We start from the raw sequence: 27,990 nt of genomic DNA on the forward strand, positions 1-27,990 counted from the left end.
ACACACGGACACGGACACATGTGCACGTGCTCACAGATCCAAAAACCCATCTGGACGCACAGGCGCGCGCCAAAGGGGACCGGGCCTACACACGGCCACCAGCGAAGGCCAGGTGTCCAGAGAGGTCTCCTGGACGAGGGGCTGTGCCCCCCACCCCTCACCCCCACCCGGGGTGGAGCGGGCCGGGCTGTGCCCCCCACCCCTCACCCCCACCCGGGGTGGAGCGGGCCGGGCTGTGCCCAGTGGCTGGCCCTGCTGTTCCAACTGGCCCAGGCAGCGACACTGGACCCAGCTGCCTTCGGCTGCCCTCGTCTGGGAGGAGCTGCTCCATTCACACCTCCTGTCCACTCGGCAGAGCCAGAGGCGGCCCAAGGAGCCCTCCCCTGCCTGCCTCTGCTCCTGTTCCTTTCCACTCCCTTTCCTCCATCCTTCCTTCTCCCGGTCCTCCTCCAACCTTCTTTACTCCACAGGCCCCCTGCCCCTCCTCTACCCAGAACCCCCCACGCCTCCTCCACAGGCCCCCCTGTCCCTCCTCTACCCAGAACCCCCCACGCCTCCTCCACAGGTCCCCCTGCCCCTCCTCCTCTACCCAGAACCCCCCACGCCTCCTCCACAGGTCCCCCTGTCCCTCCTCCTCTACCCAGAACCCCCCACGCCTCCTCCACAGGCCCCCCTGCCCCTCCTCTACCCAGAACCCCCCACGCCTCCTCCACAGGTCCCCCTGTCCCTCCTCCTCTACCCAGAACCCCCCACGCCTCCTCCACAGGTCCCCCTGTCCCTCCTCCTCTACCCAGAACCCCCCACGCCTCCTCCACAGGACCCCTGCCCCTCCTCTACCCAGAACCCCCACGCCTCCTCCACAGGCCCCCCTGCCCCTCCTCCTCTACCCAGAACCTCCCCCCCCCCGGCTTTTCCTGTCTCTTCCCACCAGGACCCTCCCTCCTCTTCCTCTGGTTCAGGCCCTTCGGCACCTCCAACCCTTCTGTCCTGCCTCCTTCTCCTCTCTTTCTCTCCACATTCTCCTCTCCCCTCCTCTCTTTCCAGGACCCCCAGAACCCCTGTGGAAGCAGCAGACTGAGGCTGGCTATAATTTAAAATACATTTATTTAGTGTTTCCATTTGTCTTGGGTTGTTATACAAAGCTGTTAAATAAATACATTCTCCGCAGTCACTCAGGTACACACCTACTTGCTACACAGATGAGGTAGAGAAATCAATCGGTTCACACAAGACTCCACACCAAGATGGCCCCCTCCTGTGTCTCACCCCGTGCTGCACGGCCCCATGGCCAGGGCCGCTGCCGGGGAGGCGGCCGGGCTGGCCGGCCCACAGCCTGCCCTCTGCTCTGCCCCACAGAAAAGCAGGAGAAAGAGAGGTCCAGCACGTGGGAGCGGCTGCTTCACTGAGCAAGACATTCTAACATACAGTTATATAGAAACAAACCAGCCAGCAGACATTTTCAGTCTGCCTTGTTAAAAAAAATACTTTTCTGAATATTCAGGACATAGAGCTAAGTGTTCCTATTTGATTTTTTAAAAATCCTTCCTTTGACCCAACACCCTTTCCCAGAGCCAACGGTGGCTGAGCTCCTCTTGGGAGAACGGGGGGAGGGCAGGTGGGGTGCTGCTCCCCTCACCCCCCGCCCCCCCCCCGCCTGTGCTGTCACACGCGGCCGCCCACACTCGCTCCGGGACAGGGCACTGACTGGGCTGTCATCTGAACCACAGGAGAATAAACTTTGCTATTTACACTATCCAAGAGGGACCAGGGATCCACATCCACATAAATATGTTTTCTTTTCAAACAGTCCCCCTTCTGCTTCCTGGACCCTGGAGTTCGGGGGGTCCTGCTCCTTTCTCAGTAGTTTCCTGCATCCATTCCTGCCTGCTGCCTTCCCAGACCCCAGCACACCCCCCCCCAGGACACCCATCTGAACAAGTCCAAGTCCAGAGTCTCAGGAGCCAAAGAGCCGCCGTACGGGGCCCTGTGAAGGGGCACGCTGGCTGTGCCAGCACCGCATGCACAGCGTACACACACTCACACTTGCGCGTGCACGCACACATGCGTGCACACACACACACACACATGCACATTCACACCAAACCAGGCCAGTGTAGGCACCCTCCCCCTGGAGAGACCGGCGCACAGCCAGAAAGAGCACGCTGTCTGCCTGGTCCCTGTGTGGCCCTCGGGGGAGGGCTTCCGGGGCTGGCCCCAGGAAATGCACTCCATGGCCCAGACGCGGGGCCGTCCGTCCATGGGGAGCAGAACAGGCGGGAAAAAGGGCTTCCACAAGCCTCAGGCTGTGGCTAGGCTTGCTCCTCATTCCTTCCCCAACATCACCTTGATCTAGTGGTTTCCAAGAGCCAGCAGGGAAGCAGGGAGTGTGGAGGGGTCAAGAGGGGGAGCCTCCCCAGTCAGCTCTGCTCAGCTGGGGTGAGTCCGAGGGGTTGCGGCAGCCTGGGGCAGCAGGGGCGGAAGGCATAATAATTACTATATTAAATAACAATAATTTAAAGGTCACTGTTACTCCAAAGAGAAGTGCTCCACCGAGAGGCGGGGCCTCCACGCCTGGGAACCTGGCGCGCACTCTCCTAGTGGTTTGGCTCTCTGAAGACGGTGCTGTGCGGGTGCGGGCCGGCACCCCACGGGCAGCCGTGGGGCTGTGAAGGTGCACTTTCCCCCAAGCTTCAGGAGGAGCCTGGGGGGGAGGGGCAAGCGACAGACCGGGGTCCTGGCCAGGGCCCACTCCAGGGACAACCTAGAAAGCATTGCTGCAATACTCTCGGGTCAGGAAGGAAGCTCAGGTCCGGGACACAAGCAGAGTGTCCGGGGCCAGACAGGTCCCAGCCTACGCCCGAGCAGGACCTCTGAGCTTTGAGAGGGGGCAGGGCCGACTCAGCTGGCCGGGGAGGCCCCCAGGCCTCGCGGTCTAGATCCTGTGTACTGCGCACAATCCTCCATCCCATAAAGCAGGGCTGGTCGGACCTCGGGGCTCAGCCCTCCCGGTGGGAGATCCTTTGTACTGTGTGCAACACCTATAACCCATTCCGTGGAGCTGGCCAGGCCTGGGGCTCAGCCCTCGCAGGTACAGACCCCTTGTGCCGTGTGCAATGCCTACACCTCCGGCGGAGGGGACTGTAGTCTCGCAGGCTAGGCCTCTCCCGCGGTGCGCCGTGCCTACGCCCCACGCGGCAGAGCTGCGGCTCTGGGGCTCAGCCCTTGCAGGTGTACACCTCTTCTCGCTGTGTGCACTGCCTGCACTCCACGTAGCAGCACCAGCGCACCTGGCACTGGCACGGCCTCGTCACCACCCGGCTCTGTGTGTTGTGGCCTCGGCCACAGCAAATACTCTCACAGTTCTTCTCGCGGTGGCACCTGCGGCCTGCAGTGCCTGGGGAGAAGCGGCCGGCCAGACAGAAGCTGGGGGAGTCGTCCAGGTGGACGAGCTCCGGCGTGTGAGGCAGGGGATCGCCCCCGCCCGCCCCCAGGGCCCGCGCCCGGGGCGGGGAGATGGCGCCCGCCTCGCCCGTGGCCTCGTTGGTGGTGCTGCCCACCTTCAGTGCCGTCTCGTACTTGTGCTTCAAGTGCTTGCCCACCTCATGGAAGGGCGCCAGCTGCCTCCAGCAGGTCCGCACGGTGCAGGAGCCAGACACGCCGTGGCACTTGCAGGTGGTCTCCACTCCGGCCTTGATCACCTGCGGGCGGGGCAGGGAGGCCGTGAGCGGCAGGCCTGGAGGCCCGGCCTGCAGATGGCCAGGGGAGGCTGGAGCTACCGCCCATCTGGCACCAGACCCAGACTCAGCCCCGGGCCAAGTCACCAACGACACACACACACACACACACACACACACACACACACACACACACACACACACACACACACGAAGCCCCAGGACCCTGGCTCCCTCCCTAAGGCCAGGGCTGGGCTCATCTTCCTGATATCCTGATATCCTCACCCACCATCCCAGTCCCACGGGGTCTCCCATGTCTGGTCTCCACACACTGTTCACTGGACAGGCAAAGACAAACATGACCTTCAGCTCTGGCTGGCGTCCTGACGGACAACCTCCTTACCCAAGTATTAAGACCAGCGGAGGTGTAACCTAAGCCAGAGCCGGCCAGGACCCCAGTGCGGGGAACACAGACATGCAGAAGGGCAGACTCGCACCTCCCAGAGAGAGTAACTCCAAGGGAGGACCGTCTGAAAGTGCTACCCCAGGAGAGCTCCCAGGCCAGTCCCATGGGTAGGCACAGAAACTCCAGCTATGGCAAGCTGTCGGGCATCGGAATCCTTCCCTTCCCCAAGCGGGAGTCCCACCTGCTCCCACAGGCCAGCTTTCCCCAGGGACCTCCTGACGCCCACTCCTGGGGTTCGTGAGGCTGCGGGGCTGAAGCAGGTCAGGAGGCCTCTTTCCAGGCAGGCCTGAGCCAGGCTGCTAAGCTCTTATACGCTCCCAGGAGGGCCCAGCTGGAGTGGGATTAAGAAATGCAACCCCCCCCACCTTCCTGCTGCAACTGAAGAGTCCCACTTATTAAAGATGTTTTGCTGAGAAACCTCGGACAAATTTAATTAAAACCTGGCTGCCTCAGGCCCAGCAGTCCACCGGAGCACTCTAGCACATTCTGACTTTTCATTAATACCTCACAAAAGGGCAAGGGGGGGAGGGAGGAGTCGCTGGGAAGAAGAGAGCCGCCAGGCCTCAGGGATTTGATCTGCCCTGGCGGGCCCACTCTGCCTGCCAGCCTTTGCCCAGGGAGGCAGAGGGAGACAGCATAGGATTGGTCAGAAAGGCGGAGTCCAGTCTCTAATAAGTGGGGGATCCCACTAAAGAGGAGCTCAGGGCAGGACTGGCTCTAATTACATCCCTTTTGTTCCCGGACTAGGGGTCCACAGCCCAGCAGGGACAGGAGAGGAAAGGCCCTCTGCTCTGGAGAGAGGCTCTGGCACTGCCCTTCTGTAGCCCTTTCTGACTGAGTCTGGGACCAGTGTGTGGTGGTTTGCGTTGTTCAGGGATGGTCTGGAGGTGCTGGCGCCAGGGTTAGGGAACTAATGTTCCTTCCCAGCCCCATGGGTCTGGGAGCTTTGTGGCTGAAAGTGGCACTGAAAAAAGCCAGGGCTCAGAACTTCCAAGGGCCTACTGGAGAGCCGAGGGAGCTGGGTATCTGTCCCCAGAACAGTCTCTACAAGAGACAGAGGCAAGGCAGGGGAGACCTGACTTGGGCGAATAGGTTCCCCCCCTCCCCCCCACATACACACCAACCGCTCCTCTGGGATCTCCTTCTGGCCACACTAGGGGCCACCCTGACTTAGGTCTTCAGTGACAAGAAGGCATGGTATCCTGGAATACAGACCACCAGCCCTCACATTAGACTGTCCAACTGAGAAGGCCCTCTGGGGGCCTTGGTAACCAGGGACAGAGGCACGGCAGCCACAGCTTACTGTGGCTCATCTCCAGGAGGAGATGGGGGCGACCAAGGCCCCTCCAGGACTAGTGAAATCCACTGCAAGCAGGACGCCAGGACCCGGGCTAGCACTGCACGGTAGCCTGTCCCTAGACGATGCCCAGGCCCCCTGCGCCCCGCCCACCCCGCTGCGCCCCCACCCCTGCGCCCCGCCCACCCCACTGGGCCCCCACCCCTGCGCCCCGCCCACCCCGCTGCGCCCCATCCCTGCGCCCCGCCCACCCCACTGCGCCCCCACCCCTGCGCCCCGCCCACCCCGCTGCGCCCCCACCCCTGCGCCCCGCCCACCCCGCTGCGCCCCCACCCCTGCGCCCCGCCCACCCCGCTGCGCCCCCACCCCTGCGCCCCGCCCACCCCGCTGCGCCCCATCCCTGCGCCCCGCCCACCCCGCTGTGCCCCCACCCCTGCGCCCCGCCCACCCTGCTGCGCCCCCACCCCTGCGCCCCGCCCACCCCGCTGCGCCCCCACCCCTGCGCCCCGCCCACCCCGCTGCGCCCCATCCCTGCGCCCCGCCCACCCCGCTGTGCCCCCACCCCTGCGCCCCGCCCACCCCGCTGCGCCCCCACCCCTGCGCCCCGCCCACCCCGCTGCGCCCCATCCCTGTGCCCCGCCCACCCCGCTGCGCCCCATCCCTGTGCCCCGCCCACCCCGCTGCGCCCCCACCCCTGCGCCCCGCCCACCCCGCTGCGCCCCACCCCTGCGCCCCGCCCACCCCACTGCGCCCCCACCCCTGCGCCCCGCCCACCCCGCTGCGCCCCATCCCTGTGCCCCGCCCACCCCGCTGCGCCCCATCCCTGTGCCCCGCCCACCCCGCTGCGCCCCACCCCTGCACCCCGCCCACCCCGCTGCGCCCCCACCCCTGCGCCCCGCCCACCCCGCTGCGCCCCCACCCCTGCGCCCCGCCCACCCCGCTGCGCCCCATCCCTGTGCCCCGCCCACCCCGCTGCGCCCCATCCCTGTGCCCCGCCCACCCCTGCACCCCTGCACCCCGCCCACCCCGCTGCACCCCCAACCCTCCAGTCCCCCACCGGCCCCGCCCACTCCTCCAGGCCCCGCCCCTCCAGGCCTTGCCCACCCTTCAGGCCCTGCCCCAGCCCCGCCCTCCCCTTCAGGCCCCGCCCACCCCTCCAGGCCCTGCCCCGGCCCCGCCTACCCCTCCAGACCCCTCCCTCCCGGCCCCGCCCACCCTCCTGGCCCCTCCCTTCCGGCCCCGCCCACCCCAGACCCCTCCCTCCCGGCCCCGCCCACCCCTCCAGACCCCTCCCTCCCGGCCCCGCCCCTCCCTCCAGGCCCCGCCCACCATCCAGGCCCCCTCCCTCCCGGCCCCGCCCACCCCTCCAGACCCCTCCCTCCAGGCCCCGCCCCTCCCTCCAGGCCCCGCCCCTCCCTCCAGGCCCCGCCCCTCCCTCCAGGCCCCGCTTGCCTTCACACCCACGAGGTTGTTGTGGAAGTCCACCCGCGCTCGCAGATCCTTGCTGGACCGCCGGCCCAGGAACTCCTTGACGAACTTGCTGCTGTACTTGAGGTTGTCCCCGCAGCCGCCCCACTGCCAGGCCTCCCTGTTCTCCAGGTCGGGCGCCTCGTCGCAGGTGCAGCGCTCCATGCGCCCGGCGCTGCAGGCCTTGGCCAGCGCGTGCGTCAGGCCGGCCGAGGAGATGGCGTACAGGAAGGCGGTCTCCTTGAAGCCTGCGGGACGGGGCGGGCGGGCCGGTCAGCGGGGGCAGCGGGGGCCTCGCCCCCCCCCCCCCCCGGCGGGGACATCTGTGCGGACACCGGGCACCGGGGAGCGCAGGGCGCGGGGCAATCGGAGCCCACGGGGGCCGCCAGCCACGGATGGCGCTGAGCCCCCCAGACCTCCAGACATGGGCCCGGCCTGAGCCCTGGCCCTGGGCTCCCTCTCCCTCCGGCCTCAGGCCTACCAGCTCCGGCCAACACCCAACTACACCTGACCCCTCGGGCCTACCAGCTCCGGCCCTCCCCAGCTGGCTAACACGCCACCACAAACTACACCTCACCTCTCAGGCCTCCAATTTGTCTGGGGGAGGGGGGCAGTACTGGGGTTTGAACTCAGGGCTTGGATTGTGTGTGTGTGTGTGCACATGACTCTGTTCTTGAACTTTAAGGCTATTAATCTACTACTTTGGCCACATCTCTTCTTTCAGCTTTTTTTCCTTGTTGGCTGAGGGCTTGAGCTCAAGGCCTGGGCACTGTCCCTACGCTTTTTCCATTCAAGGCTAGCACTCTACCACTTTGAGCCCCAGCACCATTTCCAGTTTTGATTAATTGGAGATACGACTCAGCCCCAGAGGCACCAGTGGCTCACGCCTGTCATCCTAGCTACTCAGGAGGCTGAGATCTGAGGGTCACGGTTCAAAGCCAGCCTGGGCAGGAACATCTGTGAGACTCTTATCTCCAATTAACCACCAGAAAACCAGAAGTGGCACTGTGGCTCAAGTGGTAGAGCGCTAGCTTTGAGCTGAAGAGCTCAGGGACAGCATCCAGACCCATAGTTTAAGACCCATGACTGACAAATGTTCTTTAATTTTTTAAACAATTTACTGTGTTTTTTGTTTATCTGGATAACTTTCTTAATGATCAATAAAAAAAGGTATCACCTTCCCTCTCCCCTGGCAGTTTTATAGAACTGTATTAAGAGTTTTTTATGTACAACTTTCTAAGAGTACAATTACAAATGATGCTTTTTTTTTTTTCCAAAAAAAAAAGTCTCACAGACTTTCCTGCCCAGGCTGGCTTTGAACCATGATCCTCAGATCTCAGCCTCCTGAATAGCTAGGATGACAGGCATGTGCTTGGCTTTTTTACACAAGGCTAGAGCACTACTACTTGAGCCACACCTCCACCTGGGGCTTTTTGCTAATTGGAAAATACGAGTCTCATGGGACTTTTCTGCCCCCAAAAACTATGATGCTCCGATCTTCAGATCTCAGCCTCCTGAGTAGCTACGGTTACAGATGTGAACCAAAGTCTCCGGTTTTTAAGCCGTCTGTGCAAAGTTCCGAGGTGGCTGCCCTTGGCCGCCTGGCGTGAGTCAGGGCGGGGCCCTGGGCCTGTCGGAGGCCCGGCACTCACCTCGCCTGAGCAGGCTGGCCCGGTAGCGGCCCTCCAGGGTGCAGTTCCAGCGCTCGAAGCGGAACTGGTACTGGCACTCCAGGGCGCTCATGCTCACGGCCTCCACCAGGGTCTCCGCCACGCCCGGGTCCCGACGGCACATGCGCCGCTGCTTGCGCTCCAGCTTCAGCCGGTCACAGGCCTTGTAGTGGGCCTGGGCCACCGCTTCCGGCTCCAGGGTCAGCGGGAGGATGGTCAGGGGCTCGCTGCCGGTCAGCCTGGGAAGAGCCGGGAGTGAGCCCTGGCCCCGGAGGAGGGGCTGGGCGGGTCCCAGGTCAGGGACCCGGGCAGGACCCTCACTGGCCCCCACTGCCCACACACTGCCCTCCTGGCTCCTGGACCATGAACATGGCCTCCACACGGCTGTCTTTGCTTCTATCCTGTCCCTGAGGGCTTCAGGGAGCCTGGCCACCACCCGCCCAGGAGAATAAAGACCCCATCCCAACACAGCTCTCCACGGGGAGCACAACCGGTGCCCTCTGCGAAAGGGGCCGAGCGGGGCCCAGCTGGGCCTCACCGCTGTCGCCGGCCGGTGCTGTGCCCTCGGCCGGTGCTGTGCCCTCGGGAGCGGGCCTGGCCTGCTCCCCTCTCCAGCCCCCTGCGTCCTGAGCAGGGAAGGGTGCAGGGGACAAGAGAAGGACGGTCCCCAGATAACCGCCCACAGGCTGGGCCCAGCGGACCCCAACGTTCCTATCAGGCCCAGAGCTCTAGTTACAGCTCCAGGCCTCAGCTTCTGCACCCTCTAGACACGGGCCCTCCCCCAGGCCCAGGCATCAAAATAACACCCTCCCCTGTCTGAGGAACACTCCCGTCCCAGACAGGCCCCTCAGGGTCTCCGCTTTAACCCCCACTTCCATGACACCAGCCCCAGCTCCTAGCCGAGGGACAGTCTTCTTGCCATTCCTCACATCCCTGCTCCACCCCACAACTCACAATCTGAGTTCTGGAAACCATGCTTTCACCCCAGGCCACACAACCCCAGACAGAGAGACTGGACATCCAGGCCCTAGACATGTCCACCCTCAGCCAAATATTCCTAAGCCTTGAGCCCTGCAGTCAGAACGGCACCAGCAAGTGAGCATCACTGGAGATCATCTGTCTGGCCCTAACCTCCTCTGCAAACACCTTGAAGTAGAACTTTAGCAGAGCTCCATGCAGGGGCCTCTACATGGGAACATGCAGAGGTGAGTGGAGGGGACTCAGGGATGCAGAGGGGAGTGGACAGGACTCAGGGATGCGGAGGTGAGTGGACAGGACTCAGGGATGCAGAGGGGAGTGGAGGGGACTCAGGGATGCAGAGGGGAGTGGACGGGACTCAGGGATGCAGAGGGGAGTGGAGGGGACTCAGGGATGCAGAGGGGAGTGGACGGGACTCAGGGATGCAGAGGGGAGTGGAGGGGACTCAGGGATGCAGAGGGGAGTGGACAGGACTCAGGGATGCGGAGGTGAGTGGACAGGACTCAGGGATGCAGAGGGGAGTGGAGGGGACTCAGGGATGCGGAGGGGAGTGGACAGGACTCAGGGATGCAGAGGGGAGTGGAGGGGACTCAGGGATGCAGAGGGGAGTGGAGGGGACTCAGGGATGCGGAGGTGAGTGGAGGGGACTCAGGGATGCAGAGGGGAGTGGACAGGACTCAGGGATGCAGAGGGGAGTGGAGGGGACTCAGGGATGCAGAGGTGAGTGGAGGGGACTCAGGGATGCAGAGGGGAGTGGACAGGACTCAGGGATGCAGAGGTGAGTGGAGGGGACTCAGGGATGCAGAGGGGAGTGGAGGGGACTCAGGGATGCGGAGGTGAGTGGAGGGGACTCAGGGATGCAGAGGGGAGTGGAGGGGACTCAGGGATGCAGAGGGGAGTGGACAGGACTCAGGGATGCAGAGGGGAGTGGAGGAGACTCAGGGATGCAGAGGGGAGTGGAGGGGACTCAGGGATGCGGAGGTGAGTGGAGGGGACTCAGGGATGCAGAGGGGAGTGGAGGGGACTCAGGGATGCAGAGGGGAGTGGAGGGGACTCAGGGATGCGGAGGTGAGTGGAGGGGACTCAGGGATGCAGAGGGGAGTGGAGGGGACTCAGGGATGCAGAGGGGAGTGGACAGGACTCAGGGATGCAGAGGGGAGTGGACAGGACTCAGGGATGCGGAGGGGAGTGGAGGGGACTCAGGGATGCGGAGGGGAGTGGACAGGACTCAGGGATGCGGAGGTGAGTGGAGGGGACTCGGATGCAGAGGGGAGTGGACAGGACTCAGGGATGCATTGGGGAGTGGACAGGACTCAGGGATGCAGAGGGGAGTGGAGGGGACTCAGGGATGCAGAGGTGAGTGGAGGGGACTCAGGGATGCAGAGGGGAGTGGAGGGGACTCAGGGATGCGGAGGTGAGTGGAGGGGACTCAGGGATGCGGAGGTGAGTGGAGGGGACTCAGGGATGCAGAGGGGAGTGGAGGGGACTCAGGGATGCAGAGGGGAGTGGACAGGACTCAGGGATGCGGAGGGGAGTGGAGGGGACTCAGGGATGCGGAGGGGAGTGGACGGGACTCAGGGATGCAGAGGGGAGTGGAGGGGACTCAGGGATGCGGAGGGGAGTGGACAGGACTCAGGGATGCGGAGGTGAGTGGAGGGGACTCAGGGATGCAGAGGGGAGTGGAGGGGACTCAGGGATGCATTGGGGAGTGGACAGGACTCAGGGATGCAGAGGGGAATGGAGGGGACTCAGGGATGCAGAGGTGAGTGGAGGGGACTCAGGGATGCAGAGGGGAGTGGAGGAGACTCAGGGATGCGGAGGTGAGAGGAGGGGACTCAGGGATGCGGAGGTGAGTGGAGGGGACTCAGGGATGCAGAGGGGAGTGGAGGGGACTCAGGGATGCAGAGGGGAGTGGAGGGGACTCAGGGATGCAGAGGGCAGTAGAGGGGACTCAGGGATGCAGAGGGGAGTGGAGGGGACTCAGGGATGCAGAGGTGAGTGGAGGGGACTCAGGGATGCAGAGGGGAGTGGAGGGGACTCAGGGATGCGGAGGTGAGTGGAGGGGACTCAGGGATGCAGAGGGGAGTGGACAGGACTCAGGGATGCAGAGGGGAGTGGAGGGGACTCAGGGATGCAGAGGTGAGTGGAGGGGACTCAGGGATGCAGAGGGGAGTGGACAGGACTCAGGGATGCAGAGGTGAGTGGAGGGGACTCAGGGATGCAGAGGGGAGTGGAGGGGACTCAGGGATGCGGAGGTGAGTGGAGGGGACTCAGGGATGCAGAGGGGAGTGGAGGGGACTCAGGGATGCAGAGGGGAGTGGACAGGACTCAGGGATGCAGAGGGGAGTGGAGGAGACTCAGGGATGCAGAGGGGAGTGGAGGGGACTCAGGGATGCGGAGGTGAGTGGAGGGGACTCAGGGATGCAGAGGGGAGTGGAGGGGACTCAGGGATGCAGAGGGGAGTGGAGGGGACTCAGGGATGCGGAGGTGAGTGGAGGGGACTCAGGGATGCAGAGGGGAGTGGAGGGGACTCAGGGATGCAGAGGGGAGTGGACAGGACTCAGGGATGCAGAGGGGAGTGGACAGGACTCAGGGATGCGGAGGGGAGTGGAGGGGACTCAGGGATGCGGAGGGGAGTGGACAGGACTCAGGGATGCGGAGGTGAGTGGAGGGGACTCGGATGCAGAGGGGAGTGGACAGGACTCAGGGATGCATTGGGGAGTGGACAGGACTCAGGGATGCAGAGGGGAATGGAGGGGACTCAGGGATGCAGAGGTGAGTGGAGGGGACTCAGGGATGCAGAGGGGAGTGGAGGGGACTCAGGGATGCGGAGGTGAGTGGAGGGGACTCAGGGATGCAGAGGGGAGTGGAGGGGACTCAGGGATGCAGAGGGGAGTGGACAGGACTCAGGGATGCAGAGGGGAGTGGACAGGACTCAGGGATGCGGAGGGGAGTGGAGGGGACTCAGGGATGCGGAGGGGAGTGGACGGGACTCAGGGATGCAGAGGGGAGTGGAGGGGACTCAGGGATGCGGAGGGGAGTGGACAGGACTCAGGGATGCAGAGGTGAGTGGAGGGGACTCAGGGATGCAGAGGGGAGTGGAGGGGACTCAGGGATGCATTGGGGAGTGGACAGGACTCAGGGATGCAGAGGGGAGTGGAGGGGACTCAGGGATGCAGAGGTGAGTGGAGGGGACTCAGGGATGCAGAGGGGAGTGGAGGAGACTCAGGGATGCGGAGGTGAGAGGAGGGGACTCAGGGATGCGGAGGTGAGTGGAGGGGACTCAGGGATGCAGAGGGGAGTGGAGGGGACTCAGGGATGCAGAGGGGAGTGGAGGGGACTCAGGGATGCAGAGGGCAGTAGAGGGGACTCAGGGATGCAGAGGGGAGTGGAGGGGACTCAGGGATGCAGAGGTGAGTGGAGGGGACTCAGGGATGCAGAGGGGAGTGGAGGGGACTCAGGGATGTAGAGGGGAGTGGAGGGGACTCAGGGATGCAGAGGTGAGTGGAGGGGACTCAGGGATGCAGAGGGGAGTGGAGGGGACTCAGGGATGCAGAGGTGAGTGGACAGGACTCAGGGATGCAGAGGGGAGTGGAGGGGACTCAGGGATGTAGAGGGGAGTGGAGGGGACTCAGGGATGCAGAGGGGAGTGGAGGGGACTCAGGGATGCAGAGGTGAGTGGACAGGACTCAGGGATGCAGAGGGGAGTGGAGGGGACTCAGGGATGCAGGTGAGTGGAGGGGACTCAGGGATGCGGAGGTGAGTAGACAGGGACTCAGGGCTGTAGATGAAGCATCAGGGCCATGGCAGGAAGGCCCGTGTGAGTCGGGAGGTCTCAGGATGTTAAGACCTTCACACAGGTGCTCAGGGACTCTCAGAAGGAGCTGGGCGTGGGTCAAAGGCCACATAGTGGACATCCAGGCCTGTCCGGTGACTGAGCTCGCCACAGAAGTCTCCAAGCCTTGGAGACCACAGGCCAACTGCCCACCAAGAGCGGGGCCATGGGAGAGCTGGGGAGGGAGACCCAAGCTCAGTGTGGCTCACGGGGCGGAGACTGTTCCCTACGAGGAACTGCACTCAAAAGACAGAGAAGGGCGGGCGGCAGCCTCCCGCTCCATGGGCCAGGCGGCCGGGCATCTAAGACAGCTCCGTATGGCCAAGGCGCTTGACCGGGGGCCAGGGACCAAGTGCAGCTGAGGCTGTGGCCAGGAAGAAGGGCAGAGGAGACAGGCAGAGGAGAAGAAGGCAGGGGAGAGGGGCAGTGAGGGCAGATTCCCTCCAACCCCCTGGCAAGTGCGTCAACTTCAGCATGGGGTGTGGGGCAGAAAACCCCAGGACAGCCAGCTCGTGTCCCAGGACCCTGTCACTGGGGTAAATTCGGGGTGCAGGGCTCTAGGAAGCTCTCATCCCACGGCAGAGTAACAACACACCAACGTGTGGGACCCAGATGGGGCTCGGGGGGTTGGGGAGCACCATGCAGAGGTCCCAGGCCGTCCCAGGCCCTGGGGGGTTCCGGCCATCCCGAGTGATGCGATAGTACGTGGGCCTCTGGGAGGAGCTCCAGACTACGGGGGAGCCCTTGTGACAGGGACCTCGGCTCCCTCCAGGCGAGGGCCCGGGGGAGGCGGCCAGAGCCAGGCCGCAGCCACCTCTAGTCTCAGAATCTGGGGCTTCCAACATGGACATCTGGGAGTGACATGCTCCTGAGATTCGCGACAGTGGTCCGAGCAGGCTGCGGCTGCCGCTTCTCTCTAGAAACACAGCCACAGCCAGGCGTGGCGGCTCAGTGTGGGGTGAGCCAGAGCCACCACAAATGCCAGGGAGATGTTTGCCTGGGCTACACAGCGAGTCCAGGGCCAGCCAGGGTGCGAGGAGGGCCCTGCTCCAAGACCAGCAACAACACCAGCCGTGAACGGGTCCCGTCCGCACCGATGGGAATACGGTAGAAGCTACTCTTTTGACTTTTGTTTCTTTTTTTTTTTCTTTCTTTTTTTGGGGGGTCCGGTCGTGGGGCCTGAACTCTGGGCCTGGGCGCTGTCCCTCAACTCTTCAGCTCAAGGCTAGCGCTCTACCACTTGAGCCACAGCGCCACTTCTGGGTTTTTCTGCTTATGTGGTGCTGAGGAATTGAACCCAGGGCCTCAGGCATGCAAGGCAAGCGCTCTACCACTGAGCCACCTTCCCAGCACCTGACTTTTGTTTCTTTTCCTGTCCCTGGGCCGACGCCACCCGGGATGGTCTTCCTTGGGGTTCAGGGCTAGCACTGGGGCTAACCGGCCGCGATCCTCAGCAAACCAGCTGGTGCTGCAATGAGCTTCGCTGCCGGTGTTCTGAGGCAGTCACCCAAGCTACCGCTTAATACTCTTTTTTTTTTTTTGGTCGGTTGTGGGGCTTAAGCTCTGGGCCTGGACACTGTCCCTCAGCTCTTCAGCTCAAGGCAAGCACTCTAGCACGAGCCACAGCGCCACTTCCGGTTCTCTGATGGTTTATTGGAGATAAGTCTTACAGACTTTCCTGCCCAGGCTGGCTTTGAACTGTGATCCTCAGATCTCAGCCTCCTGAGTAGCTAGGATGACAGGCATGAGCCACTGGCGCCCAGCTTGCTCAATACGCTTTAAATCAGCTGTGGGGCTGATCTGCCCACTGCCAGCCAACGTGAGTGCTGGGGCGTGTGTGAGCTCCAGGGCGGGGCTGTACGGCTCAGCTGTGGGGTGTGCCCGGGTGCTCGACGGGTTCACCTGGATACCGGCTCAGGCTGAGTCCACGGACATCCAGGGCTTGTACCTCAGATCACAGAAGCCAGGAGGAGAGGCCTGGATCTAAGATCCAGCCACCCACAGGACGGGAGGCGGGTGGCAACCCGTACAGTCGAGGGCACGCCCACCTCTCGAGCGCTCCACGAACGAGCCAACGAGGATGGGGGTGAAGTCCCCGGGAGGCACCCCGGGCAGGGGTCACCCAAAGCCAGCAGGGGGCGCGGGCCCGCCCCCATCCTCTCGCCTGCCCGGCCTTGCTGGCTGGCCTGGGGCGGCCAGCGTTCCCCCACACCACCAGACAGTGACGGCGGGTGGGCAGCCCGGGCAAGGCCCCGCCCGCTGGGCAGCTGCCCGCCTGGCCCTCGGGGGCGTCTGGCCTGAGGCACTGCGGCTCCACACAGCCGCCAGGCCGGGCACCAGCCTTCCGGGCAAGCAGCTCATCCTGGACAGAGACCTTCCACTCACTCCCTGCTACCTGTGCGACAGAACACGTGGCCAGGCCGTATTCCAACTTCCATTCCAGGGGGCTTCTCACCTCACAGCAGACACAGATCACCTCCAAAGGGCTGAAGACCGAACTGTAAATCCTGTAACTCCGAAGCAACTAGAAGCACGGGGTGATGCTTCCCAACACTAATCTCAACGGTGGCTTTTTTGGACATAATCTCAAACTCATACGTGATACGGAAAGTGGGCTTGCATCAAGCTAAAATGCTTCTGTGAAGCAAAGGAAACACAACAGAGTGAAGAGACAGCCCACAGAATAGAAAACCACTTCAGAAAGGGGATACTATCCAAAAACGACCTCACACCGGGAGCCTATCTAGAGGAATTCAATCATTGTTCACTGTGGCACTGCTCACAATAGCCAATGTAATGGAAGCAACCTCGGTGTCCACCCACTGATACGCAGATAAACAATAGTACAAAGTCACTGTGGAATACCATACAGCCTTCAAAAAGAGGAAATCCTGTCACAGTGACCACATGGATGGAACTAGAAATCATTATGCTGCATTTAATATCATAAGCCAAATACAGAAAGACAAGTACCACATGATCCCACTCCTAGTTGGAAGAATGAAACCGTTCAACTCTGAGGTAGAGAGAAAATGGTGATCATGAGGGGTTACAGAGATGCTGGTCAAGCTCTTGCTCTTCTTCTCTTGCTCTTGCTGCTCTTTTCTTGCTCTCTCTGTTCTATTCTAGCTCTCTCTCTGTTCTTTTCTTGCTCTCTCTCTTTCCCAGCCACGTGGAATGCCAACCTTGCCTGGTCCCAGCAGGTCTACCCCTTACCTGAATACCACGTGAGTGCTACTGTTCTTACCCCTCTCTCTGCTCTTTTCTGGCTCTTTTTTTCTCTCATTCCCAGGCCTTTCCCAGCCACGTGGAGTGCCAACCTTGCCTGGTCCCAGAGATGCTGGTCAAAAGATACATTCGTCCAGGTGAGTCGGGTACCAGGGCTCATGTTTACAATCCCAGCTGCTCAAGAGGCTGAGATCTGGAGGACTGCAGACTTCTTTGTTTTCACATCTCCCCTTCGCATTGTTCTTGGCTCCCCAGGGCAACGCGAGCCTTCAGCTCAGCACCTCAGCCGCTCGGCCCGACCCCCATGCTGCCAGCCCCTGGGGCCCGTGTGCTCACCCCAAGTCAAGATGACCTGCGCTCGCCCAGCTCCCTGCCCCAAGCTCCAGAGTCTGGCAGCCAGACACAGCCTGCCAATGTGGTGACCCCAAAGGAGGAAAGAGGGGAGAGTTGGGGTGGGTACCACGGAGCGAGACTTCAGGCCACTCCAGGAGGGAGACAGCGGCCATGGAAACAGCTAGCCACCCGATGCTTAGAAGGCCAGTGCAGTGCCTGTGTCAGGCTCGGACCTGGAGGAGGCTAGCTCCCGATGGCTATGCAGAACTGGACATCGGGGCCAGGTTAAAGTCGTCCTCCGGGGCTGTGTGCTCAGAATCTTTCACACTCATTGGTGGGTGCTGACATTGTCAACCGGCAAACTCAACTTGGTCAGGACCTCTCTGCCCCTCCTACCGCTGGCATCCCCGGGAATACCTTGCCTGCAGCTGTCACCTGTGTGCTTTTAGCTCTCTTCGCTTGTGTTCTTTCTGCTGGCCTCTGGCACCTTGTGAGTGTTCTATCTGAAGCGTTGGTATCAGGTAAGAATCATGGCCTCTTCACTATTTGGAAAAATCCAACAGAAACCGTCTAGAGCTGAGCTTTTCTTGGTGGAACAATGTCCATGCCAACCGAATCTTCCCCTCTTCCTTCTCAGTCCTTTTATTGAGATCTGAGTTATATGCCATAAAACCCTCCCACATCCACAGACACACAGAGCTGTCACGCTTCCACTGCCTCGTACGACAAGCCTCACACCTCCCGGGCCCCGTGACCGAAGCTCTGCTTCCGACACGGTGCACTGGCCTACTCTGGGTGCATCGTGAGTGGAGTAGCACAGGGGCTGTCCTTCTGTGACGGGCAATATCCCTCAGCCTCCTCCTCCAGGTTCATCCGCTTGTAGCAAAAGCCCAAACTCGTGTCCTTTCTAAGGTAAACGCAGGCCACTCGCTAGTGGATGCACTGGAGGGTGGTGTCCACTCTGCAATTACGTACTTGTGTGCACACTTTCAAGAGATGTGGAACTGAAGGGTCAAAGGGAGCAGTTATGTTTAAGCCTTTGAGGAGCTGCCAGCATTCACTTTCTTAAAGCCTTAGGAGACAATTTCCTCGGGCATTTCCCAGACGTCCTTAGGGAAAGCTGCCGCCTCCTCTGACTCTGCGTCTGGGCCCGTGTCTCTCTCTGTCTCTCTCTGCCCCGTCTTCCTTCAACTCCTCCGCACCAGGCTGACGTGCTTCCCCTGCGTCTCCCAGGGATTCTCTTTCTTTGCAGAACTGGGATTTGAACTCACTAGGCTGGTGAGTGACCGCTTGAACCAGGCTCCTGATAGCAGTTTTCTCAGTGCTCAGGCCTCACTAAAACATATTCAGTGATGCCGGATTCCCAACCTCAGGTGGCCGCACTGAGCCCGAGTCGCTGTTCCGCTCGCGGCTTCCTCCAGATTCTCATTCCGCCTCAGCCCTGGGTCGGCGTGCCCCATCCTTGCTGTGTCTACGCCCTGATGGGCATCTCGCCCGGAACCCTTCTTACAGCATGTGCCTGAGTGACACCCCAAGCAACCCGGCCTCATCCATCTAGGGCGTGGGGTACTGTTCCATTTCATCCAGTCTGCTGAGCACACTGGCCCTTTGGGGTTCCTCCTTCTGACCATTTTTAGGGGATTTTACATAAAGTCTTCTCTCTCTGCCTGCAGCTTAGCAGGCCTCCCCCTGCCCCGTCCCCGCCCCCGCGAATGGTCTCGCTCCCACAGCACTATGGAGGAGGCTGCCACTTGCCGTGTCTGATATCAGTCTGTCCTTTCTTGTCTGGGTCACTGGTGAATTATATGGGGTTACCTTTTGCGGTCCGTGCTGGGGGCTCAGCAAGGGCTCACCTGCGCCTCTGACACGGGACCCTCTCCCCTGCATGAGGGCCAGTCTTGCTTCCCCTGGCCCCGCCCACTGGTCGCCCTTAGGGTGCTGACTTCAGTGTTCTGTCCTTCTACTATGTTAGATTCCTGCACAGATGTATTTCCACTCTGCCTCGGAAGACCCGAGATAGCTGACTCTTCTTTACAGCTTTACCCAGGCCTGTCCGGCTCTCTCCCCAGACTTCCAGGGCCTTCCCGGGGCTAGATGTTTTCATCTGTCCACCTCTCCACACTGTACTCCGCATAATTTCTTCTGACCAGTCTTCCGGTTTGCTAATTCCCTTCAGCTGTTTCCAATCTACTTTTCTATGAATGTCTATTACTGACATTCTCTCCCTAGTTCTGTCTGGTGTTTCCAAACTTGCTGGGTCAGTTTTTGTGGTTTCTCCTTTACAGATATTCCAAACCTATCTGCTTCTGTTGTCATTCTTTCCTCGTTAAATTCGTCTTTCTGTTTTAAAACAGGCTTCCTTCAAGCACAGGGCATGCGATGCTTGCCTAACTGGGTCTCAGCCCCATTACTACACATGCCTAGTTATCCCTGACCAAGCTTCTATATTTGAGAAACTGTTGACAAAAATAATTTAAAGCATGGGGCTGGGAAGGTGGCTCAGTGGTAGAGCACTTGCCTTGCATGCATGAGGCCCTGGGTTCGATTCCTCAGCACCACATAAGAAAAAAGCCGGAAGTGGAGCTGTGGCTCAAGTGGTACAGCGCTAGCCTTTAGCTAAAGAGCTGAGGGACAGCGCCCAGGCCCAGAGTTCAGGCCCCACGACCAGACCCCCCCCCCAAAAAAGAAAAAGAAAACAACACACAAAAAAATAATTTAAGCCGGGCGCCGGTGGCTCACGCCTGTAATCCTAGCTACTCAGGAGGCTGAGAGCTGAGAATTGCGGTTCAAAGCCAGCCCGGGTAGTAAAGACCGTGAGACTCCTATCTCCAATAAACCACTAGAAAACCGGAAGTGGCGCTGTAGCTCAAGTGGTAGAGCGCTCGCCTTGAGCTGAAGAGCTGAGGGACGGCGCCCAGGCCCAGAGTTCAAGCCCCATGACCGACAAAAAAAAAAAATAATAATAATAATTTAAAGCAGAGGATAAAACACTTTAGTGGGACAAAATATACATAGTGGAAAACAAAATGCATGCCTACCCAGAACCAGGGGAAGGACTCTTACACTCTTATTTGAATGAGGGTGTTTGCAAGTCTAACCAAGGTAAGAAAGTTAAGGCAGAGTCATCCTGACAGGGTAAACCACTAAAAGGAAAAGATGCTGGGGGATAGAACCGAAGCCCCCAGAGAAAGGGCTGCAGAGACCCCACAACAGCCTATTAGCAAGACTTCCAGGGCTGGACGCAAATCGGAAGGAGGCGGATGCCACGTGGGAAGGAGCAGCCCGCGTGTGGGGACACGCCACAGAAGATCCTGGATGAGTCCTTATGTGAGCCAGTGAGCTCCTGCAGACACACCAGCCCCTGACACAGAGACCCCAAGACCAAGCGGGGTGTTGAACCATACAAGCAACTAGGTTATTGGCTACGTGTGGCTAGAACCTTCTTCAAGACCCTGCCTCCCCCTAGGGGCTTGAGACGCTGCCGGTCTCACAGCTGAGTGAGGCCTCCACCCCATCTCCAAACCACACTCACAGTTCCTCACTCAGCATCTATGCTTATTTCATCAAAGTTAAGGACATATATCCAGACTCACATACGTACACTCAGATACACATTCATGTCTGTCCATCCAGACACATATACGTAGGAACGTGCGCATACCCATGAACCCATGTGCAAACCAACACACTAGGATTCAGGCACACACACATAACTTGCAAATGCACATACACATGCATACATAGCCAAAGAGCCCATCATAAAATCTTGGAGACACATATACACACTCATGCATACACAAGTGCAGATGGGCGCACACAAATATGCATGTGCATACACACACACGTATGCACAAGCAAGTGCAGCTTTAGTTCCAGCAAGAGGACTGAGTTGAGTGGGGGACACTATCACTGCACCTGCAAACGTCCCCACAGATCTTCATGTCCTCTTGCACAACCTGGCAGGGTGTTGGTGTCCACACGCGGGGGAGACTGAGGTCAGGGCCTTCGGTGGTAGGGCCAGGGCTGGATCCCACGAGGGAAAAGTCAGGACAGGCCCAGCCCCTCTCCTGTGGAAGTGCCTCCAGTCCGCCGCAGCCCCTACCCAGCCATGGTGCTGACTCAAGGTGTGGCCCAACGGATTCCCATGCCCGCAGCACCCCAGGCTCCATCCCTTTCCTACGTTCAAGGTGCAGCCTTCCTAGAAGACGGAGGCCCACTGGAAGGAGCTGGCCGGGGCTGCCAGCTCCATTCTGCAAAGTCCTGCTGAGGCTCTGGTCTCTGCTCGGGGAAGCAGCACAGGGAGGGGCTACAGAACCACCTCCCTGACCTCTGGAGCTGGCCGTGGGGTCAGCACTGGCCCCGATGGAGCTGTGCTGACAGGCAGGTGACCAGAAGCCCCAGCCCTAGACTGACCTAAGAGCAAATCTGACTTACAGGGAGTCTGGAGGCCACACAGTCAGAGCAAAGCCGGGACACCACTCCTGGTTCCTCGGGCCAGGCCTCAGGCGCCACTCTGTGGCTGCCTAGTGACCAAGGAACCTCCTCTGTGCTCCAGCAAGGTGATTCTCTCCCTCAGGCAGGCGCTGGAGAGTTACAAGGCCCCAACGGTCCAGATTGGTTCACCCCAGGGCCACCCTGCCCAGGCTGTCACCTGAGCCACGGGCTCCGGCGGGACCTGCGAGCCCCATGGAGGCTCGCCAGGGCCCCAGCCGCCTCCCACAGCCCTTTCTCCTGCCAGTAGGTCTTGTCGTACTCGGCCACCCTGCTCGGGAACCCGTGCGCTCGGGGCCAGGGCGGAGGGAGCCAAGGGTGCAGTTCCAGCAGCCGCAGTGCCCTGAAGAGGAAACCTCAGCCCCGCCAGACAGCGTTTAATTTCTGTGTGAAACAAAATCAAAACAAATTCCAGCACTGAGAGACCAGAGCTGAGATTAACCCTCTGTCCTCCCCACGGTCTGAATCTCCACCCTGCGCGAGTCCACCTTCCAACCCGAGCGCATCCATGTGTCCCTGAGGGCTGAGCCACCGTCCGGTGCCAGACCTGCCCAGCACGAGGCGGGGGGCTGTGCAAAGAGAGCACCGACCGCAGGGTCCAGGACTCGGGAGGGCACAGGCCAGCTCCCTCGCCCACCTGCCCGCTGCTCACCCATTCTCTGCCCCGGGGACCAGCTGGACAGAGGAAGACAAACCACAGGCAGCCACTACCCCAAGAACCAAGGCACTGCCTAACAGGAATGTCCCCGTGTACCACAGAGAGGAGCTCATGTGTCCCCTCAACAGCCTGTGCACCCCAAGAGAGTGCCCTGGACCCCAGGGAGCAGCTGGGGCAGATGCCTGCGGGAGGCCTGCCTCCGTGCCCGGCCACCGAGGCCATGGCTCACAGAGGGCTGCTGACGGAGACAGGCAGCGCAGACAGAGCTGGAGACAGAGCTGCGTCGCCCCGTGCCGCAACCAGGAGCGGGATCCCCGCCCGCCAGGTGCCACATCAGCTGTGGCCAGGACACTGTGACCATGGGCCCAGCCCCCACCTCCCCATCTGCCAGAGAGGGCCACGAGCTCCTGGCAGCGTCTTGTCCTGGGCCAGACCTCCAGCCCACTTCCCCTGGCCGCCCGACCTCAGGTATCGCAAAGAAAAACAAACGCAGCTTGCGGCTTGCTTTTTCCACGGCCTTGTCCGCTGCTGGGCCACGGTGCTGAGCTGCCAGCTGGGAGGCTGGCTTTCCCCCTGTGTGGAGGCCCAGGCCAGCCGGGACCTCGCCAGGAGGGGCCGGGTGCCTCATCACGGGGCACATCGGCAGGTACATGGGCAGGCACGGCCAGGTGTCCCCAGCCCCGCCCCTGGGCTGCCGGGGCGTCCCTCACGCGGGGCCACGCATGCACGCACGCACCTGACCCTGCTCACCCCCCCCCCCCCGCCGTGGTGGTGAGTGTGCTCGCGCGCGCGGCCTGGCAGTGTGGGGTGGAGGGTGATAGCCACAGACGGCCGAAGTCAGGGGCCCGGCCCGACAGGCGCGGCACACTGGCCTGTGAGGTGACGAATTGGCAGAGGACCCCGAGGTTCAGACTGCAAGAGCCTTCAGCGGGGGTACACGGCACAACTCGGAGGAAACCCAAGGGGAGACCCTCTTCTGCCCCAGAGCTGCGCTGCTAGGGCCACGCTGGTATGTCTGGGCAGCGGTTATGAGGCTTCCCAGAGGGGAGCAACCAGGGAGAGCCGTAGGTAAGGCACGGATAGGTAGCACCGTCTACTTCACCCTGATGCCACATTTTGATTCCTAGCCAGAGAGACACCCCCTTTCCCCTCCCCCAAAGTAGGCCACCTCGGGTGCTTTGAAGGGCCTGGCTTCACCCAGCCACCAGGGAGCTCATGCCAAAGCCACCCACTGCCCCCAGACAGCCACGCCTCCTCTCCGCGTGCAGCAGCCTGCCGGGCACCAGAGGGCCCCCACCAGCACAATGCACAAAGGCGGCCGTGCCAGTGCGGGACTGTCAACAGGTGTCATTCGTCCTCTGCCTGCAAGGCGGGGCTGTGCGCCCCTCCCCCACCCCATCGCCTCCTCACTCCCGGGGTTCAGGGTTACGGCCTCCGTGGGAGAATCTGCGCTTGCACATCCTTCCCTAGGGTAAAAACTACCCACAGGCCTCGCTCGCGGGGCCAAACCCTGGGAACTGGCAACGGGCAGGGGCACGGCAGGGTCCCCCGGCAGCGGGGCCTCCAGAGGCGGTGTGGCACCCACCGAGGTCTGCCCGGCGTGGGCACCCACGCAGGCAGCAAGAGGCAGAGTGTGTGACACGGACAGTGAGATTAGGCCAGCTGTCTCCCTGTCCAGACAGCCGCCGGCTGTGCACAGGACATCTGCTCACACAGCTGAGGGGTACCAGGTGGTGGCCGCTTCCTCCTCACCTCAGATCCCAGCAGAGAGAGCTGCTGAACGCTACTCCCCATCCCCCCGGGAGCCCACAGACCCCGGCCCTGGCGTCTGGCTCCGGGCTGTGTTGGCAGCTAGGACACCACGTCAGGGGCCTAGGGACAGAGACAGGGCGTGCGCAGGCTGTGGTGAAGATGCCAGTACAGAGCGGAGAGGGGCGCCCACCTCTCCCACCTGCCGCTCACGCCTGCACGCACGGCCCCGTGCCGGGAGCAGCTGGGCCCCACACAAGGAGAGGCCAGGTGCCAGACCTGCGCTGCTCACCTCCAGTGTTCCCGGGAGTCTCAGAAGCTGTGGCCCACCCGATCCTCCCAAAGCCTGCAAGCCTCCTCCTCCACCCCCCGTCTTCCCTACCCACGGCGGGGTCTCACCTGCAAGGCCAATTCCAAGAGGCCTCCCCACTAGGTCTGGCCCTGCTCTCTAATGCCCTACGGCTTCCTGGGGTGTCTGGAGCTGGGGGACCCATGCAGAGCAGCTGCCCACAACTTCCAGTCTGTGACTTCCTCAACTCCTGCCCACAACTATTAACTCAGGAAGGACCTGACCCTCGGCTAAGCCCTTCCCAGCATGGACTGTCCCCAGAACACGTTTGTGTCAAGCCACCATTCAGCCCAGCCGTCTGCACCTTCAGACCTCCTGTCCTGCAACTTTTTCTGGCCTTCTCTGACCCCAGCAAGGGCAAGCTAAATGTTCCTGTCAGACAGGGGTACAAGGATCAAGCACCGGGGCCCAAGATCACACACAGGGACAAGGGGTAGGCTAGTCCCCTGGCCTGCTCACCTAAGCAGTCTCCCTCAGGAAGTTCCCTGAATACCCACAAAGGCTCTTGCAGACAGGAACGAACACACACACACACACACACACACACACACACACACACACACACACACACACACACACACACACACACACACACACACACACACACACACACACACCTAAGCAGTCTCCCTCAGGAAGTTCCCTGAATACCCACAAAGGCTCTTGCAGACAGGAACAGGAACACACACACACACACACACACACACACACACACACATACACACACACACACCAGAAGCTAGGCACAAGACAGGTACCTGAAATTGTCACTTCTGTGTGTGTGGAAATGAGAGTGCATCTGTATACTGAATAAGAGATAAAAGTTCTCTAGGGACAGATCCAGACTATTTAAAGTGCTCTTGCAATTTAATAACAAAAGACAATCTGACTAAAAATACAGGCAAAGAAATGGAATACATGCTTCTCTAAAAGCCACAAATAGCAAAGCTGCAAATAATAATTAAATAAAGCTACAAATAGCAAATAGCTATTTGTATTGCTACAAATAGAAAAAAGCCCACAAAATAATATTCAACATCATCAATCATCAGGTAAGTGTAAATCAAAACCACAACGAGATACCTCATCAAACCCACCATGAGGAGTAGAATTAAACTGGTGATAATATGGAGAAACTGGAACCCTGCACACTCCTGGTGGAAATGTAACATGGTATGGTTACTTGGGGAAAGAGTGTGCGAGCCCCTCAAAAGGTTAAACATGGACTTACCACAGGACCTAGCACTTCATCTCTAGGCATGTACACCCAACGGACTGGAAGTATACTTTCACACAAGGGGAAAAAAACAGTCACCAAATGTTCACAGCAACATTTGAAAAAATAAAAAGCAAACAGTGGAAACAGCCTATCAACTGATGAGCATTTTTCTGAGCCTGTAGAACAGTCATCCAATCGAGTGCAATCCAGGCACAAAAAGGAGTGAAACGTTGCTTTGCAGTACAGCATGGATAAAGCTAAAAAATATGACTCCAAGTGAAGAAAGCCAGACACAAAAGGCCACATAGTATGATTCCACTTATATGAAATGTCCAGAGTAGGAAAGTCCGCAGAGACAGAAAGGTTGGCGGTTGCCAGGGGCTGGAGGAAGGAGTGGGGAGTGGCGGCTTAGTGGGTATGAGGTTTCTGGGCTGGGGAAACTATTCTGGAATTAGATAGTGGGGATGGCTGTACAGTCTGTGAACACACCAAAAACCACGGCGCGGAGGGAATTTCCCGGGAGTAAGTTATATGCAGAACAAAAAGAGGGCCAGAATATTACCAAGAACCCCCCCCCCCCCCCCGGGTCCGGAGTCCGAGCCACCGCGGAGACCTGGCTGGAGCAGCCTGCAAGGACGGAAGCCCGGGTCCCAGCCCGGTCCCCGGGGGGCTCTGCGGGGTGGGGGGCCCGGTCCCCGGGGGGCTCTGCGGGGTGGGGAGCCCGGTCCCCCGGGGGGCTCTGCGGGGTGGGGAGCCCGGTCCCCCGGGGGGCTCTGCGGGGTGGGGAGCCCCGGTCCCAGCCCGGTCCCCGGGGGGCTCTGCGGGGTGGGGGGCCCGGTCCCCCGGGGTCTCTGCGGGGTGGGGAGCCCGGTCCCCGGGGGGCTCTGCGGGGTGGGGGGCCCGGTCCCCCGGGGTCTCTGCGGGGTGGGGAGCCAGGTCCCCCCGGGGGGCTCTGCGGGGTGGGGATTCCTGGGGACGGGCGCGGGGCGGGCGCAGCTCCCTCCGGGCTCCCGCCTGCGGCTCCTTCACACCGGGGCAGAGATGCGAGGCCGGCGGCCTGCCCCGCTAGCCCCCGCGCCAGGCCCGGGACGCAGCGGTCAGCAGCGCGGAGCTCCAGATGGAAGGGCCACCTGCTGACCAAGCCCGGCGCGGCCGCGGGGGTCCGGGCGGGCGGGGTGGCCGGAGGCCTCCGGAGGGAGGGGCGCGGCCGGGTTGGGTTGCAACGGGGGGGAGGGCTCCTGCCGCCACGTGACCTCCCCGGGGCCAGCTCTCCGCTCGGGCTCCCGGGCTGTAACCGGAGCCGCGTTCCTGCCGGGAGCCTCCGTGCCAGGCAGGGCCTCGGGCGGGGGAGGGGAGGGCCCTCCGGCCGGGCGGAGGCCGCCCGCACCCGCCGAGCGCCCGGCCCCAGCTCCCGCTCGGGCCCTGGCTGCCTCTCCGGACTCGGGGGCTTGCGCCCGGACACGGAGAAGCCCGGGGGCTCCCCCCCGCCGCGCCCGGAGACCAGCCGGGGACAAACACCACGGCCCCGGCCCGGCCTCTCCGCGGGGCGCGGACCCAGTACCTGCCAAGGCGCGAGGCAGCCCCGCTCCCCCGCCACCCGCCGGGCCCGGGAGCGGAGCCCCGCGGGCGGGCGGGCAGAGGGGCGCAGCCTCACGGGGACCGGCCCGGCCCTGCCCGGCGGGGCTGGGGCGCAGGACCGCCCCGGGGCGGGGGGGGGGGGCCGGGGCCGGGGCGGGGCCGCGCTCCGTGGGGAGCGGGCGGGGCGGGGCGGGCCTGGCGGGACAGCCCGGGCGTGGGCAGCGGGAGCGGGGAGGACACACACAAAGGGGCGCCCGCCCGGAGAACAGGATACACCTGCAGGCTCCGGTGCCCGGCCGCCCCGCCCCGCCCCGGCCCCGCCTCTCCCCGCCGCCCGGCCGCATTCCTGGGCCGACGGGGCCCTCTGCCGGCCGGGCGCCGCGCCGGCCCGGCCGGAGCACGGAACAGGTGACAGGGAGCGGCCGGGGCGGCGGGCCCGGGGCGGCGGGCGGGCACCGGGGACGGCGGGGCGCTGCCCCGCTCGGGGCCACCCCGCGCCCAGCGTGCCCGGCGCGGCGAGGGTCGCCCCTAACTGTCGGTACGGTGCGGGGGGGGGGGCACCGAGGCCGCGGGAGCCGCCGGGCAGGGCGGGCGGCCGGGCTCCCGTCCGCGCTCCCAGGCCCGGCCCCGCCGCCCCGGGCGCGACACAAACAACGTCCCCGCCGCGGAGCCCCGCCCGCCCCGTCGGGTGGCTCGGGGCGGCGGGCGCGGGGAACCTCCCCGGGGGCGCGGGCCGGTGGCAGGCCCGGCGGCTCCGACGCGGGACGGCCCGCCCGGCGCCCCGGGGGTCACGCCGCGCCCCGCGCCCCGGCGGGCGCTGCCCGGGGACCCCGCGCCGCCCCGGCCGCCGCGGCACCTACCCGAAGTAGGCGGACGAGGGGCGCAGCGCGGCGAGCAGCAGCGTCAGCCCGAAGGCGGCGGGCAGCCAGCGCGCCGGCAGGGGCCCATCCGGCATCTTGCCGCGCCGCGGCGGCCGACCATCGCGCTCCCGGCTCCGC

The 27,990-nt window shown here is 62.2% G+C and overlaps 1 protein-coding gene across 1 annotated transcript; it reads right to left on the reverse strand.

The window, feature by feature from the left end:
* Positions 1-1,100: 1,100 nt before the first annotated feature.
* LOC138810732 (protein Wnt-9a) lies at positions 1,101-27,990 on the reverse strand. The gene is made up of 4 exons (XM_069997925.1): positions 27,853-27,990; positions 8,557-8,813; positions 6,890-7,152; positions 1,101-3,698 (listed from the first exon to the last, which is right to left on the reverse strand). The coding sequence occupies exons 1-4, from the start codon at positions 27,945-27,947 to the stop codon at positions 3,216-3,218; spliced, it is 1,098 nt and encodes a 365-aa protein (XP_069854026.1). The 5' UTR covers positions 27,948-27,990; the 3' UTR covers positions 1,101-3,215.

Source organism: Dipodomys merriami, unplaced genomic scaffold, assembly GCF_024711535.1.
Source record: "Dipodomys merriami isolate MVZ:Mamm:240054 unplaced genomic scaffold, mDipMer1.0.p SCAF_508, whole genome shotgun sequence".
Classification (NCBI taxonomy): Eukaryota; Metazoa; Chordata; class Mammalia; order Rodentia; family Heteromyidae; genus Dipodomys; species Dipodomys merriami.

Coding starts and splice junctions, on each gene's coding strand:
- LOC138810732 (XM_069997925.1), bottom strand. CDS start 27,947: ATGCCGGATGGGCCCCTGCCGGCGCGCTGGCTGCCCGCCGCCTTCGGG. Junction 8,814..27,852: donor CCCTCGTCCGCCTACTTCGG/GTAGGTGCCGCG, acceptor GGCTCTTCCCAG/GCTGACCGGCAGCGAGCCCC. Junction 7,153..8,556: donor GGCCAGCCTGCTCAGGCGAG/GTGAGTGCCGGG, acceptor CCCGTCCCGCAG/GCTTCAAGGAGACCGCCTTC.